Here is an 18,926-nt window from a genome sequence, read left to right as displayed (position 1 = left end):
GTTAAGATTAGGAATTAGACGTCGGGTTTTCGTCACGAACTGGCATTAGCTATAATGCCAAACTCTATATAGCCAGATGGATGAATGAATTTCGCGCCAAATCCCGAGACCTGTTATTTTGTATCTGATTGGTTGGTCCATAAATAATAGGACGAAACGGCTGTCCAGTGTTTCCAGGTTTTCCATGGTGGTCTAGCTTCAATTGACTCACGCTTTCAACTATGAAAAATTTGCATTCTGCTTGTTGATTTTGAAAATCATCAAAAATCTCCTCCGTCACACACTGAATCCAAAGCCAAAGAAAGTTATGGGAGATTGACAACAGAATGTTGTAACAAACAGTATAAGCTTCATCTATCATAATTATAATTCAGCGAATTCGCAAGGAGGCAAGTTATGCTAGCGTCCAATCACAGCATACCACGTTGATATTCTAGGCAACTCCATCAGGTTCTGATTGGGTGTAAACTCTTTAGCTCATTTAGGACTTCTGGAGGCTCCGTCATGCTTCTCAAAGGCCGTCCTAACACCCCAGAATAAGATTTTCTCCTTGAGTCCATTTGTAGCCTGACAACTGGTTTGTTGTGGCGTTCCCTTCTTTTAGTTGTCCTTCTCATCCAAGTTTTCGATCTTCTGTTCTTTCCAGTATTCTTGGACGTACGTGTCGTCGATGTATCAGAGTCAAATTATGAGTACTTAATGATGTATTTATTTCAATAAATCAATTGCTTTTATACTTCCATGGTTTCAAAGGTAATAGTAATGATAATAATTTGATGCTTAGCTTCAAAAATATCATTATTTTCATATCGATTCAGTTTTATAACTTATGTTCAAATAGTGTTTTCAATGACACAGTTTCGAATACATAACTCAAGAACTAAATAAATTCAAGGTTATAAACAAACTAGTGTAATCAGTGAATTATTTTAAACCTAGACTTGTCAACGTGCGTAAACATGTTACCACAGCTGTTGTTATTACATTAGATCCGATTAATTCAAGGGGATATGTATACATGTTAAATATTATATTCAGCTTACTCATGACAGCTAACTTAATTTACAAAACAAATTCGGGTAGTTAATCATCTTAGAAATAAGGTTTCTGAGTTATCTAAACATATACATGTTGGTACGTGAATGAAAGAAAATAGGTTACAAATAACTTCTATAAGTGAGTAAATCATTATTCACTTTAATCTACAGATGATCAGTTATATTGGATAGATAATGTAATAATTTACACAAACTATCAATGTATAAACATAAACCTCTATTACTATGTTTATTTCTAATAAAAAGTTAAAATTTTACTCTTTAACTGTGCTGTTCTAAGACTATGATGTTTCCGTCTTATACAGCTACCGAAATGTTTAAACATACAAAGATTATGACTTGGGTACTTAAGAAGAAATAGCTAATGGTTTAGGTAGAAAAAAAGAAGGTTACTATTTACCGTATATAAACTTTTATGAATTAAATTTTTATAACAGACAAAAATGAAACACTTTGGAAACATGGATTGTAAATCACAAAACATTCATGTCAGTTCTATGGTTTTCATCAATTTATTTTAAGGGAATAAAAACGAGTAGTTTAATATCAGAAGGGGTTTAATGAAAAACTGGATGTTTAAATAATAAATGTTGTATCCTGTGGAGAATTATGAATGGTAAACTATTTATGGACCAATGTAATATGTATATTTCCTATTATATAATTGTTAAGTAACTAAACTATTCATATTCGTTTCCCTCTTATTATAATCTTTATTTTGATCCATAGACTATTATTATACGATTTACCATTCTTCAGTTATACCCAGTCCATTAATTACCGTTCCCCCTATTCACAGCCACATTTGACCAAATCTTGTACAAATGTTATTTTCTATTTTATGGTATGATGTGGTCAGTTTGTTTGGTATATAAACCCAGTATGTTCGAGAACAATGATTCATATTGCAGAGGCTGTTATTGGTGTTCTGAACTTAACTGGCTGGGCTAGACAGATAGCAGGACTAATAAGTACTCAAAACTGCTCATACGGCTATTGTGTATTATTGATCTGATCGATAAATTTATTGTTCTCTGATAGGTGGTTTTATCATGTCATACGCAAACAAGGCATTCGCTCGGCCACAAGTTATAACAATAAACGAAGATTTCATCACTGTTTATTTCTTTTATCGTAGAAACAGAAAAATATATTTGTTATGTATCTTTTTAATACATTAAATAATATCCTGAAAATACACTAAATCATAAACTGACGTAATTTATACAATCAGAAATCAGATGTTTTGTTCTGCTTTTCAAGAATCGTTTAATTAAGAGAGAACACATTGAATAAGTTAGGTCCAAATATCATTACAGTACATGATTTAAATAAACTTAGGATTATATTTATAATGATAAACATATATGTACTTTCAATATACTTTCAGAGGTATACAAAACAATCCTGTTAAAAATAACACAGACAAAACTTGTTTATTGTCATATGTCATACAAATAATGATTGATGAAAAATATATACAAGGAAATGTACAAGCATGTAGGTTCATGTTCATTTCTCTTTGACTATAATCAATACTTATAAAGACATATAATAACGTGCTTCAAGCACATACGAGGTCAATATGTATATATACTTAAAGTAAACAAGCTATTATTTCCATTTTGTATTATCCAATAAAATTCCGACTTTAAATAAACCAATCAAAAGGAAGGAACTGCATTTAGGAATATCAAACTTCAATTTATTCAAATAATGTCACACAAACATATTACTAAGTGAATCAGATACATATTATTTCCTAATTAACTCTTATTGATTTCTCATCTATCGTTGGCCAAATATATTAATGTTCGATCAGAAACGTAAAAAATGTGAATGTTGTGAGGAGTATGGAAAAGCTGTGGCTTCCGGATTGTTTCGTAAAAAGGAAATAGGACGTGATATGAAAGAAATACTTAAAACTGGCATGAACCGATGTTTAACAACAGTGGATTTGATAGCATATGGATTAGGTGAGTTTTTAGTCTATATACATATCAGTTTTTTGAGAGGGATTAAAACAAATTTTTACTGAAATGAAAACCGCATGTATGTTATTCTATGTGACTATCTACATCGAAAATTTCTCAAAAATCATTATATACTCAATTTTATAACTCCGCCTGCAACTCTTCTAAGATAACTACCGGTCCCGAAACGGAGTAGACTGAGAGTAATGCACAAGGGCTCATCATCATCACCCAGTAGGAAACGGGATGGTTGCCAGGATGTAACTGAAACTAAAAAAGCAATGAAAAACGGTGGAAGTAGTATTATAAAGGTCCAATACAGCCTTCACTCGAAATACTAACAAACTCAACGAATTCAAGATAGCTCTCAACAACTGGTTTCAAGCCGTAAAAGGATCTACTGGAAGAAGAAACCACTATGTAGAACAACTGAAAATGGATCAAAGAAGCCCATACTCTTATGTGTCGGAAACTGCTGTGTCGTAAGGAGTATCAGCATATGTAATAAATCTCGACAGAAACCGTGTTTTGGATTCAAGAAACGAAGGACAAAGAGACAGCAATTAACAACAGCCGAACAAGAACAGAGGAAGTCATGACACAGGCAGAGTACGCAGAAGAAAACAAGCAAGTGAAGAAGAGCATCAGGACTGACATGCAGAAATAAGTGGGACACCTAGTGACGACAGAGGAAAAAGCTTCAAGAGAAAGAAATATGAAACAACTATGTGATACAACGAAGAAACTAGCAGGGAAATATAGTAAATCAGAGAGATCAATCATGGACAAAGAAGGAAAGACAATCAGGGAGATCTAAGAACAGAGGAACATATGGGTAGAGCATTTCAAGGAACTACTGAATACATCAGCTCCACTGAATCCACTGCACATCGAAGCAACACACATAGATCTATGTATCAATGTCATTTTATCAACAATCGAAAAAATCTGGATGTCCAGTAATCAGACAAATCAAGAGTGGGAAAGCAGCAGGACATAACAATATACCAGTTGCAGCACTGAACTCACACACACAAGCAACTGCAAACATGTCCCACGTTCTATTCAGGAAGATTTGGGATGAAGAACAAGTGCCACCGACACACTGGAAAGAACAATACATCATCAAGTTATTAAAGAAAGGAGATCTGAGCAAGTGTGACAATTAACTAAACAGACATCGCACTGCAATCGGTACCGGGACAAGTTTTCAACAGAGTGGCAGCAGCCTCTACATCAGTAGGTCCTCAATATACACAAGGGAAAGACCGTTATCCTCAAATGCTATATGGAGAACACCAACCCAATCACACTTGATGGAGAAACTCTGGAAAATGTGGGAACTTTCACTTATCTACCTGGTTAGTAGCATCACCGATTGGTGCAATCGTTCACGTTCATGTCTGGACAGTATCATTGATGAACGTGGAGGATCTGATGCACACATAAATGCGAGGATTGGAAAAGTAAGGACAGCATTCATACAATTGAACAACATATGCAACCCAAAACAACTGTCTCTCAACCAATTTCAATGGTATAATCTTTAATGTGAACATCAAGACAGCTCTACCGTAAGGAGCTGAAACTTCCAGAACTACTACAACCACCATCATAAAAGTACAAGTGTTTGTAAACAGTTGTCTAGATAAGATACTCAATTTCCGTTGGTCGGATACCATCATCAACAGCCTACTGTGGGAGAGAACAAACCAGCTTCCATCGGAGGAGGAAATTAAGAAATGGCGCTGAAGGTGGATAAGATGCACATTACGGAAATCACCAAACTGAATCACGAGTCAAGCGCTTACTTGGCATCTTGAAGTGGAATGGCAAAGAGTAAGACCAAATAACACAGTGCGTCTTGAATAGGAAGCAGATATAAAAAGAATGAATAGCAACTTCAGAAAACTATAAAGTATTGCCCAGGCCAGACCTGGATGGAGAACGCTGATGGTTGGCCTATGCTCGAGCACGAGGAGTAACAGGCGTAAGTAAGTGCTCGATTTTATGTTTATCTGACCCCAACAGTAATAAATATGATGACCCCGACGATCGTTTATATTGTATCTAACAGCAGATGAAATCTATTTATTACGACAAATCACATTAAACGATATTTCACTGAATTCGTTTTTAAGTTTCCAGGGGTTTTCATCAAAATATAATGTATCTAAGCTTTTTAATGCCTCCTGGCTAAAGCTCATTAGCGATGGTCTGACTTTCGAAGCAAATCATTCATATTATTTGCTTGTAGCTGAGAAATAAAATATTCTTGTTAAATTTTGTTCATAGTTACGTGCATACATCAGTGCAAGGAATGGAGTTATCTGTAACCACTTTTATTCATAATGTACTAGATAAAACCAATGATAAATTATCTTCATAAGTATCTCAACACTAAACCTTTTAAAGGCTGTGTTATAGCCTGAAAGTGATTCATAAAGTTCGATGTAGGAAGTAGTTTACATCCGTATACATGCCTTACGAAATTTGTAATCAATAATCTTTATTACACTGTGTGCACCATTTAGGTGTGGCAAACTGACCATTTTAGCTACTTAAATTAAAAGGAAGCTACATTCAAATACTTTATTGTATACATAAGTATTACAGGCAGTGAAAACCTTAACAATGTCTTTTCTATTCCGTAAACGGATGACCGAGATATCCACTTAGCTGTATTTCTCGCTGTCATCACAAGATTGTGTGAGTATGTTTGATGTTTATTTATTCCTGTAAACAATTTTATGAAATCCAAAATCTTCGTAAAATCAGCTTGAGAAATGTTACTAAAAACCTCCAAGAAATTCTTATAATCCGTCTTGGTTTTATGATGTCTGTTCGATAATAATCAATCAGTAAGCCCTACATATTTTCAGTTAATAATATGAACACTTTTGATTGTTTCTATAATCAAGTTAACGAACGGTCTCTGAAAGAAAATCCAACGTTACGAATCATGCGTCCTTGAATGAATAAGGTTAAACTTTTTAGTACTATACAACACAGCTAAAGCAATTGTTTAGTTCTAATTCTTTTATACAGATTCCGAAATCATTATACCTCTTGATGAAAAACACAAGTCTAGTGATTCATCATTTTCGTAATTATCTACAGATATTTCGTCTAGGTTAGGTGGGTACCAGTATTATTTAATATCCCTTGATTTTTGCAAGTATTTTTACAACCTTCACATTTATCGGTATTAGCCGTTGACATTTAGAAACAGATGTTCGTAAACTGTTAAGTTAATAAATTGCTGATGACCGTTTTCTGGAATCTGAGTGACTTTCTGGACCTGAAATAAAAGGTAAGAATGTCAATATGGACGGGTAACTTATGAGGTGTCTACCTCAACTCATTTCTCTTGAATTATCTATCACATAACGACTGGTGTTAACTCCGCCTGTAGCTCCTCCAGGGGCTACTGCCGGTCCCAAGCCCATACAAAGGAGGAGGGTTGGGCATGGGGTTAGCGACCCCATCCCGTAGAAAATCAACTCGCTAAAAAAACGCTAACCAGAAAAAATCATTCAAACCATTCAAACTCTGCCCTGGGAGTAGAAGGAAAAACGACGTCTCATGATGAAAGCCGAGTTCCTTCGGAAGTCATGAGGCCGATGCACCTTCTTACAACCAGAGCGACAATTTTTATAGGTACATGGAATGTCCGGACAATGTGGGAGACCGGCAGAGTCTTCCAAATTTCTGCGGAAATGAGGAAATACAACCTGGAAGTGCTTGGAATCAGTGAAACACATTGGACGCAGGTTGGACAACAACGACTGTCTTCAGGAGAACTTCTGTTATACTCCGGTCATGAAGAAGAAAATGCCCCACATACACAAGGAGTGGCATTGATGCTGTCTAGAAAAGCACAAAATGCACTTATAGGATGGGAATCTCATGGACCGAGGATCATCAAAGCCTCCTTCAAAACAAAGAGAGAGGGCATTACAATGAACGTCATCCAATGCTATGCGCCGACCAACGACTACGATGAAGACGCTAAAAACCAATTCTACGATAGGCTGCAGTCAATCTTCGAGAAGTGCCCAACCAAGGACCTGACCATTCTAATGGGAGATTTCAATGCCAAGGTTGGAAAGGACAACACTGGATACGAAGACGTCATGGGACAACATGGACTGGGAGGAAGGAACGAAAACGGTGAGAGATTTGCAAACCTATGTGCCTTCAATAAACTGGTCATAGGTGGCACCATATTCCCACACAAAAACATACACAAAGCCACTTGGATTTCACCGGATCACACTACACAAAATCAAATCGACCATGTCTGCATCAACAAAAAGTTCAGGAGGACGATGGAGGATGTGAGAACCAGAAGAGGAGCTGATATAGCATCCGATCACCATTTTCTGGTCGCCAAGATGAAACTAAAACTCAAGAAGCACTGGACAATGGCGCGGACAACATCACAAAAGTTTAACACGGCCTTTCTTCGAGATGCTGACAAACTCAACGAATTTAACATAGCCCTCAGCAACAGGTTCGAGGCCTTTCATGACCTACTCAATGGAGAGGGAACCACCATAGAGAGCAGCTGGAAAGGTATCAAGGAGGCAATCGTTTCAACATGTCAGGAGGTTCTGGGCCAAAAGAAGCACCATCACAAGGAATGGATCACTGTTGGTACACTGGATAAGATTGAAGCAAGGAGGAACAAGAAGGTAGCAATCAATACCAGCCGAACAAGAGCAGAAAAAGCCAAGGCACAAGCCGAATACACAGAGGCAAACAAGCAAGTGAAGAGGAGCATCAGGACCGACAAACGTAAATATGTGGAAGATTTAGCGATGACAGCGGAAAAGGCTGCAAGAGAGGGAAACATGAGACAACTGTATGATACAACAAAGAAACTTGCTGGAAATTACCGTCAACCAGAAAGACCAGTGAAAAGCAAGGAAGGCAAAGTAATCACCGACACTGAAGAACAACGAAACAGGTGGGTAGAACACTTCAAGGAACTCTTGAATCGACCAGCTCCACTGAACCCACCCAACATCGAAGCAGCACCCACAGACCTCCCAATCGATATTGGCCCACCAACAATTGAAGAGATCAGCATGGCCATTAGACAAATCAAGAGTGGCAAAGCAGCGGGACCAGACAACATCCCGGCAGAGGCACTGAAAGCAAATGTAACAGCAACTGCCAAGATACTCCACATCCTCTTCAGTAAGATTTGGGACGAAGAACATGTACCAACAGACTGGAAAGAAGGACTTCTCATCAAGATACCAAAGAAAGGCGATCTGAGCAAGTGCGACAACTACAGGGGCATCACTCTCCTCTCAATACCAGGAAAAGTCTTCAACCGAGTATTGTTAAACAGGATGAAGGATTCCGTGGACGCTCAACTTCGAGATCAACAAGCTGGATTTCGTAAGGATAGATCGTGCACAGATCAAATCGCAACTCTACGTATCATTGTGGAACAATCAATCGAATGGAATTCATCACTCTACATCAACTTCATCGACTACGAGAAGGCATTTGATAGCGTGGACAGGACGACACTATGGAAGCTTCTTCGACACTACGGCGTGCCTGAGAAGATAGTCAACATCATACGGAACTCCTATGATGGACTAAACTGCCAAATCGTCCACGGAGGACAACTCACCGACTCGTTCGAGGTAAAGACCGGTGTTAGGCAAGGTTGCCTACTCTCACCCTTTCTCTTTCTCCTGGTGATCGACTGGATTATGAAGACGTCAACATCTGGAGGAATGCACGGGATACAATGGACAGGCAGGATGCAGCTTGACGATTTAGACTTCGCGGATGATCTGGCTCTTCTATCACAAACGCAACAACAAATGCAGGAGAAAACGACCAGTGTAGCAGCAGCCTCAGCAGCAGTAGGTCTCAATATAAACAAAGGGAAAAGCAAGACTCTTCGATACAATACAATATGCACCAATCCAATTACACTTGACGGAGAAGCTTTGGAGGATGTGGAAATCTTTACATATCTGGGCAGCATCATTGATGAACACGGTGGATCAGATGCAGATGTGAGGGCGCGGATCGGCAAAGCAAGAGCAGCATACCTACAGCTGAAAAACATCTGGAGCTCAAAACAATTGTCAACCAACACCAAGGTTAGAATTTTCAATACAAATGTCAAGACAGTTCTTCTGTATGGGGCAGAGACGTGGAGAACTACGAAAGCCATTATCCAGAAGATACAAGTGTTTATTAACAGCTGTCTACGCAAGATACTTCGGATCCGATGGCCAGACACTATCAGCAACAAGTTACTGTGGGAGACAACAAACCAGATTCCAGCGGAGGAAGAAATCAGGAAGAAGCGGTGGAAGTGGATTGGGCACACTTTGAGGAAATCACCCAATTGTGTCACAAGACAAGCCCTCACATGGAATCCTGAAGGTCAGAAGAGAAGAGGAAGACCAAAGAACACATTACGCCGAGAAATAGAGACAGACATGAGAAGAATGAACAAGAACTGGAAAGAACTAGAAAAGAAGGCCCAGGACAGAGTGGGTTGGAGAAAGCTGGTCGGCGGCCTATGCTCCATTGGGAGTAACAGGCGTAAGTAAGTAAGTAAGTAAGTAACGACTGGTGTTATAGTATGACAAAAGATATGGGTAAGTGGTAAAACTAGTAGTAGCGAAAACTAAATAGTAGTAACCGTCCACATCAGCTTCCATATTTGAACGATGATGAAGACGATATGATACAATATCGTCCTAATTATATTGTCCACTACTTTAATTTATTTGATACCTAGGTACGTTTATTGGTTGTTATAAAGCTATATCACAAAATATTTCCCCCTTTACGGATGTTATAATCAACCAGTGTCTGTTTGAATTGTCCAAGATCCGAAACAATAATTTTTGAATCAGAAGCAGTGGAATTATTTTATTACCTGCCACATTGGCAAACTACCGTCTGCTGATCGAACAGAAAAAGATTCCCTAAATGGTATGAAGGCCATGTGGCGAGCTAAGATGTTGTGCATTATGAAAAGTTAGTAGTTGTGATGGATCTCGATTGACTTGTACCTGAAACGAAAGTTTCAGCGAAAATAGACAGCTAAAGCTTTTTCAGTTCACGATTCATGATATCCTTGATTACACTGTCATAAAGTTTAGCCACACAAGACATTTGCATAAGTTCACTCATCTATTTTTTTATTAGTTACGTATGAGTCGTGAACTAATGTTCAGAATGTATTTATCAAGAGAAGTTACCGATGAGTTATTTTACAATTATTACATATAGTCACTGATATTGGTCAAGTCGTCTACTGTTGTTACTAAATCAATCCATCTAAAATTTAAAATATAAAATTTACCCCTTCTCTTAGTGAAAAACTCAAGTTTCAGAAACTTCTAAAACTATGAATGATAATTAAGTGTATTTTATAAATTACAACAATAAAAATGAATGTATTTTCTTCAAACGAACAATTATGACTATTTTAAACGATCGTGAATAATGAAATATGGGTTTGTATCTTGGTAAAAGAGTTTTACGTTGGTATATTAAGGACTTAGAGTAAAAGACTTCCGCTTAAAAAGAACACTGGATCTTGTAAACACCAACTAGACATAACTATCGTTGATATTAAATTCAGATTAGGCATGAAGTATCCCCATTATTATAGTTTATTTATTTATTTGAACACATAAATATTGGTACAAAGGGGCACCAGAAATATATGCGCCACACATATCTCATTTGGTTTATGTGAAGACTGTGATACTGTTCGGGTGCCCGAACCGAAGCAGATGGTTTTCTTAGGGCGCCATACCCGGAGCCTTTGATACAAAGATCTGATCCACAAGGTAGTGGAGCATCGTAAGGAGATGTGGTCCCATGGTAGCCGGTGACAACGATTGATTAATACGCCATTTGTTCCCCCAGGATAATGGAGCCCATGTGCACCATTGGTTTGGAATCAGGGTTTTCCAACTCCCCTAGGTTGACTTTCCGTTATTTTCATTATTATAGAAAAATAGTTGATACTAAATTGCTTTTGTAACTGACACTTTTTTTAAATATCTGTAGCTACATTCAAAGGTTATTTTATGTCAACAATTTTCTATACAATTTTATGAATTTCTGAAATGGATTATCCCAAATATATTGTTTTACCATTTGACTATTTGCTTGCCCTTCTTCTCATAAACTTGTGTTTCAAGACACAGTGAAAGTTAAATAGTAATTAACTACCATAAATATTAGGACGAGAATAAGTACGTTAAATAGCTTTTAGTAACAAGCATATATTCACAATTTTATTGTGGTTTAGATGTATTTTTTTTTAAAATTTATCTGCACACTTGAAATTCCTCCAATACTTATCAGTTAGTTCCGTCATGTTTCTATGTAGCGTCATCCGATTGAGTTGCGTGATTGAATAAACTGTTTAGTGTAATTTAATCAAATTCTTCATTGACTAATTAGTGTACTTAATCTAGTTTCATTTACATAGTTTAGCTTTTTTTAACTCTCCGACTTTGGAGAACCATCCAATATACTGTTAAATAAAAATTGAACATAGACTCATTATCAGAAGTTCTTTTTCACAACTTCTTCCATGAATTCTATAACTCATTAAAACAAAAAAATTTTTATTAGAACTTCTATTTTTCAAATATTTCTTCCTAAGAAATATCTTTTCTCAAATCTTTCAATAACCCTTTAAATTCAACAAATAAACATTAACTTTTCAAATGTCATTCAAATTATAAACTTTCATTTATACTTTCAAACAGAACTTCGACATTGAATTCGTATTTTGTTTCTTAAATAAATAAAATAAAAGACACAAAATAATTATTTCTCTTCTAATCAATCTAGGTTTTGTTTTTATATGTTTTAAATGACACTATTCTAAAAACATTAACTGAATTTCACTAAGTATTGTTTGTTTGAATCTTCCCATCGATATTTAGGACTGCAACTGGTCAGTCTCTAAATGGCATATGTGTATACTGTGCGTATTGCCTCGATATAGCCTAAATTCACAAGCATGGTAAGTAAAGATGGATAGTAGCTAGCAGTGGAATCCAGGACGCGTGTTTCACCCTATTTGTGACTCGTCAGCTGGATGTACCTGCATCTCAGAGTTGATATTCGCTCTAGGACTCGAACCCTGTACCGTTCGCTTCGAACACCATCGCATTATCCACTCAGCTACTGAGTCCTGATAGCCACTTGCTTATGCGATGGGGTGAAGTTTAAATTCACTTAGTATTACTTGTTTGAATAGAATGAAACGAGAGTCCTGGATTCCATTGCTAGCCACTATCTATCTTTGATTAACTGAATTTGGTTACATAATATATGAGATCGTTTGCTTAGTTAAACAAAAAACAACCCTAGAACGTAGAAATAATAATATTCTTTAATATGAAAGAGAAATTTATTTTTGTTTAAATGTATAATCATTATTATATAACAAATCAAGTAAATTGACAACTCTTTTTTATTACTATATATGATCACTTGATTAAAGATCCTTTAATCTCCTTTAAAAAATCAATAAGATATCTATAACCATAGTAAACGTAATAGAGTTCATAATGTATTGGAATTAGTTTCATTTTATTCAACCAAAATAGTTTTCGAGATACGTATATATATATACATATATATGATTGAATACAAAAGATACCAATCAGTAAATCAATATCGAGATCAAAATTAGTATTTGCTAAACTATTCAGCTAAATACTCTATTGTAATAATGATAAGTACTCAACATGTAAAAGTTGGTTGACAGTTCTGATACTTTTTTTTTTATTAATTACTATCGATAATTACATATAAATAGATATACAAATGACCATACAATAAAAAATGATATATTTGTATGAGAGGGTAAAGATTCATACTTAGCCTGTAAGTATGTTATGATAGGTAATATACAAACATTCATAAATGATTTTTTATTAAGTAGGAAGGAAAATCTAATACGTTTCTTATCCCCAAAACCTAGAAGAATTTGCACAGAGGACGCAGTTGACGAAGAACAAAATCCAAAAAATGATTATAAAGAATGAATCTTATCCCATACTGATTGACATAATCCTGAAACTAAAGTGCCTGAATGAAATAATCTCTACGGTATCTAAGAACACTTTATTCATGGATATTGAATTCAAAGCGGATAACGTTGAAGAGATTTTAGGAAACTGAATACCAAAATTTTTTATCTTGTTGAACCATGAATTATATTCTCCCCCAGACACTTGACTTGAGGATATTTTAGAGAAGAATCTCTCCTTTGGGCCACTTTAATATGTATCTAACAGGTTACTTGATCTTATGAAGCATTTTATATTGACCACACAAAGCGTGTTATTTTCAAATTCATATTCGACTACTAACCAACATGGTGATCTAGAGACGAAGGCGAACCAAACAATAGTTCCAATGCTGATTATCTGGTAAATTCTGATCATCTGTCTCCAATGAAATCTTTATTTTAAAACTTTTGATAAAGTCATAAAAGCTAGTTTTTAGAGCAGCTGGATAAGAAACTTGTGCGTATCAAAGGATTTACCAGTTCATCATTTTAAGCCTGATCTTTTTATTCAGTAGCAATTTTTTCAATTTGCTATCTTACCACGGTTTTTTCCATCCCTCCTCTTATTTTGTCATTTAATTTTGACACGTGTTCGTCATCTTTATCTTCTTCACATTTATCAAGTGAATGACAATATTTCACATATCTGCTCTATATTTTATTTTCATTTTTATGAAACTTTTGACTGATAGATAACTTGAAGATTATTTATATTAACTTGTAATACTTCTATCAAAGATTTCATTAGTTTTCTATTTCATTATAGACTATGCGAAAAATTACTTCAAATACAATCGTACTGTAATGAACAAAACACGGGTCGGGACAATCGAATGTATTTAAATAAAAATTACAGATTATCTCATTAAATTCTGATAACCATACAACAAACAGTTAATTTGCAAGATAACAACCATTTGTCTTAATTTTCACTATTTCTTCTGTAAATATCAGTTCATCTTTTCTAATTCCATTGTTCATGCATGTTCCTACCAATTGCGCTTCATTTCAGTTCTCTCCTTATCGGTCTTCTGCCATCGCCATATACTACTTATATGGATATAAGTAGACCGCACCACAGTACCACATTTGATAAATAATATCACTGTGGAGGATATTTTCTTCGCTTAACTGTCTCAGTTTACTGATACAATGTGTTTCTTTTGTTATTTTAAATTCATTAAAAGCATTTCATTTAAACTAGAAATAGGAAAAATTAACTTCGAATTCAATCAATAAATGTTGACAAGTTTACACATGACAATTCTTAGTTGAAGTTGCTAGCAGAGCGGACTTAGTGTTTCGGGTTTTCGAGAGCACTGTATTTTTAGTGACCTCACAGATTTTATAACTTCATACAACATTTAATGGGCAAAATAAGTTAGAACAACTTTTGGCTGTGGTGAGATTTCGGTATAACTTTCATTTCAATAACATGCTCTAGTTGCCATATTTGAGGGACTTTCTACAAGCCTGTGAAAATCGCTGCTCAATGCTGCGGATTGAACTAGAAGTTGAAGGTTCTCCAAGAGGCCAAAGGTCCTGGGTTCATTAATATACACTGTCGAGGAATACCATAATAGGGCGAAATGGCTGTCCAGTGCTTCCCGGTCACTGACAATTGGACTGAGCCATATTGGTAGGTGTAGACTACCTGGTTGAGATTCGCGAGATGATAGCAATCGATAGTTAGAGACCTTGAATGACATGGCTCAAAATCGTTTGCAATGGCGAACGTGCATCCACTCTTTGTGTTCTACCAAATTCTAATCTTCTGAATTCTTCATGTCTCTATCTTTTTTCTCTTCCAAATTTATTTCACTGGATTACACTCCTTGAATAACATCTTCAAACCCTAATCTTTCACATTAATGCTTGTACTCTTACTCCTTCCACCACTATGGGATTTGAATCAACAACTGCATCTCTGTGTTAATGTGGTATGGCAACTCGAACTGATGTACGAACGCACGAAGTTCAACGTTGTGACTGACTTACTGACTGCTTCCCGGTTATTAATAAATAGCTAACATACTAGTTAGCAATATCGGTAAATTTTTCAACAATTGAAAAACTGTCTCAAATAATCATTTTTATTTCACACGACAAAAATAATTTTAGATAGAGTTTAGCTCATACAGTATACTTTGTTGTCATATTAATTCACTGTTAAAAAAGCTCATTCATATTTTTCTGGTTTACCAGTCAACCCGCATATCCAATTTTTGGTTGTTGTTGTTATATAATATTCGTTCGGTATAATAAATTCCATTGATTTAATACTTATTGATTTCAATAATATATTGAAAAATACAAAATTAATAGATTCAATTATCACGTATACCATTATGTAATAAATTATTATTCATAAATGAGTAAGGCAAAGAAACGAACAAGCTATTTTTGTAATATTCTTTGTATGTTTTGCTTTTGTTAACTCTTCTCGAAGTTATGATTATTTCTATTCGATCTACTTTTTTTTTCTACTGAATGAATCGATCTGTGACTCTTATAAAATTACATAACCACTGATTGAGATGACAGATGAAAAACAACACTGATGAAGCGTTTGATGCTATGATATATATAGAAGCAGATAAGTGCTCGAAATAATCCACTGATTAGTACAACAGACCACACAAACATGTATAATCAAGAAACAGTTAATGTCATAATGATATATACTGTGATGTGATGAACAGTGATTGGTTATTGGTACTTACTTAATAAAACAGATCGATCTCACATTATGGAAACTTCTTCGACACTATAGAATTCCTGAGAAGATTGTCAACATTATCCAAAACTCATACGATGGACTACACTACAAAGTCGAGCATGGAGGATAGCTGACAGATGCATTTCCAGTAAGGACCAAAGACAAACAATGCTACTTACTCTCACACTTCCTCTTTCTTCTGATAGTTGACTGGATTATGAAGACCTCTACATCTGACAGGAGGCATGGAATACAATGGACATCTCAGAATCAATTAAACGACATGGACATCGCATATGACCTAGCCCTCCTATCCTATACACACATACAAATACAGATGAAGATAAATAATGTAGCGGTAGCCTCTGCAGTAGTATGCCTCAAAATACACAAGGGAAAAACCATTATCCTCAAATACAACATGGAGAACACCAGCCCAATCACACTTGATGAAGATACTCTAGAACAGATGGGAACGCTCACTTACCTACCTGGTCAGCAGCATCATCAATGTACATGAAGGATCTGATGCACACCTAAGGGCAAGGATTCGCAAAGCAAGGACAGCATCCCTACAATTGAAGAATATATGTAACTCAAAACAACCGTCTGTCAACCAAAATCAAAGTCACTATTTTCAATACGAACGTCAAGACAGTTCTAATGTACGGAGATGAAACTTGGACATCTACAAAAACTGCAAACCTGTATCCGTAACAATAACTGCTTCGTCTCCTCCCTTAATCTTTAACATTTCCTCGACAACTTTAATCCAAAAATCTTCTGTCTAAATCTAGAGGCGTTTTAATTGAAAGAAATCTTTCATCACAAGATGGCATGAAGTGTAGAACTGGTAGATCGTGCGTTCGAATTAAACTAGTACCAAATATAACGTCAGAAAGTATTGCATGCATAAGTTTATGGCAAATAATCAAACTTATCCACTCCCAGTCTCCTTCAGATACACAAACTAAGATGCGACTTACGTAAATTTGTCTTGTGAAAGTCTGTCTGATGTTATGTATCAAAACCTGTACAACTGTATGAGTTAGGATGCTAATTTAATGTAATTTATTATGGATAAATCGTTTACCAAGTACAAGTTTCTGTGTTAGAGCTAGTAATATTATCCGGCTGCCTAAACCAAAATAGATAGAATGGTATTCAAACCTGTGACCTTTTGGTTGTAAGTCAAGCGCCTAAATCACCAATCTATACCTTCACAGTTACGCTAGCAAAGGTTACATGCTTAAAGTTTGTACGTTTGTATTTTCAAAAAATAAGTTTTCACCATAACAACTGTCGCTTAATGAATGGGAAGTCTATATCAACTTATTTAATCGAATACCATGCCTCATCATGATCCGAGCTACATATTTTACTTGGGAGATTTGCGAAAAATTCTGATTTGACTAAATTCATATGTCTTACACACCTACAACGGAAATTATTACTTGTTTTGTTTTCCAGGATCCATGCTTGGTGGAAGTATATACGTACTTACCGGTGCTGTAATGAATAGACGAACTGGGCCTGCAGTATTTTTGGCGTATATATTGGCTAGTTTTGTGGCATTACTTAATTCTCTAAACTATTCTGAATTAGCATGTCGTATACCAAAGGTAAGAAAATTGTCACTTTTAACTTCATAGAAATTCGCTAGCCGAAACTTACCTTGTAACTGTACTACTAATTTATCATTGACTGTTATATTCAATAATTAAACAGATATCAAAGCTGACCATAATGAATTAATGATTAGCTACGCGATTCACATTTGCATTTAAATAAGAGGCTGCTTTTCTAGTCAAAATATAAATAAGGTATGAAGACAATGAAAACATTACATTGGCTAGTCTATATAACATCGTCTACAGTATATTAATTCTCTTATCACTGACAAGTTTAGTAATCATTTATCAAGTGAAATCTAATGAACATGATAAATTCAGTCGATCACTACTTAGCTACGTAACTTTCTTGACGATCGATAGTTGAACCCATAGTCATTAAAGTGGTATGTATTGCGATGAATAATTATCACTGTAAAGCAATCGTAGAAAACTAATATACAATGAACGATAAATACTACTTATGTCGATTTCCTACAATTGAAGAAACGTGAATAATTTATTAAAAGTACAATTACACAAAAAAAACACTATAATATACTTCCATAAGCTGTATCTATAGAATAATTGTCCTTAAGCTTTAAACTAATATTTTAATGAATTATTATCAGAAAGGGTTTTGTGGAGATTTCAGTATTTTCATAGTTGAAATCATGAGTCAATTGAAGCTAGACCATCAAGGAAAACCTGGAAGCACTGGATGGCCGTTTCGATTTATTGTGGGACTCCTCAGCAATGCCCATCCACGATCTCGCCTCGAGAGATTCAAACCCAGGACCTACCAGTCTCTCGCTAGAGCACTTAACCGACAGACCACTAAGCCGGCATCCGATGGTGTTAATGTCTAACTTCAACTAATCCGGCTCAGTGGTCTATCAGTTAAGTGCTCTGGCGCGAGACTGGTAGGTCCTGGGTTCAAATCTGGCAATGCGGGATCGTGGATGGGCACTGCTGAGGAGTCCCACAATAGGACGAAACGGCCATCCAGTGCTTCTGGGTTTTCCATGGTGGTCCAGCTTCAATTGACTAATGATTTCAACTATGAAAATAATGAATTACCTAAAATAGCATAGTATAAAATCAAAAATGGTGGCCGAGCATTTAGAATTAATCGAAAACGTTCCTAAAATGTGATAAGAAAGGTGGCAAAGTTGAATCGAAATTCAACTTATTGAGTGTTGACACTTTTTACTGAATCAATTATAATTGAATCTATTTTAAAAATTGGAAAATCAATTCACAATTTGTTGAGAGTTGAAAGGAACCAAAAAAACACTCCATTATAAAAATGTACATGAATTTTTCTCCCCCCATTATTAGACTCTAGTCTTTACAACGACATTTTAATATCGCTGCTGAAATCCTGAATAAACGGATTTCAAAATCGTTGAATAAAACTTTCTACACAGCCAAGCTTCGAATCCTTTTCTCTAGCCGGCCTACAATTGG

General features: G+C 35.7%; 1 protein-coding gene across 1 annotated transcript in view; it reads left to right on the top strand.

Moving 5' to 3' along the window:
• The window catches only part of Smp_176940 (putative cationic amino acid transporter), a gene marked incomplete at its 5' end in the record, with an annotated part of 37,510 nt that overhangs the window by 4,210 nt on the left and 14,374 nt on the right, over positions 1 to 18,926 (top strand). Inside the window, 2 exons of the mRNA XM_018794946.1 lie at positions 2,881 to 3,034; positions 17,317 to 17,468. Of these exons, the coding sequence (XP_018649307.1) occupies positions 2,881 to 3,034; positions 17,317 to 17,468 (306 nt within the window). The remainder of the gene's footprint in view (positions 1 to 2,880; positions 3,035 to 17,316; positions 17,469 to 18,926) is intronic.

This window comes from Schistosoma mansoni, chromosome 1 (assembly GCF_000237925.1).
Source record: "Schistosoma mansoni strain Puerto Rico chromosome 1, complete genome".
Classification (NCBI taxonomy): Eukaryota; Metazoa; Platyhelminthes; class Trematoda; order Strigeidida; family Schistosomatidae; genus Schistosoma; species Schistosoma mansoni.
The sequence above is the reverse complement of the archived record's forward strand: the minus strand, read 5'-3'. Positions and strand labels throughout refer to the sequence as shown.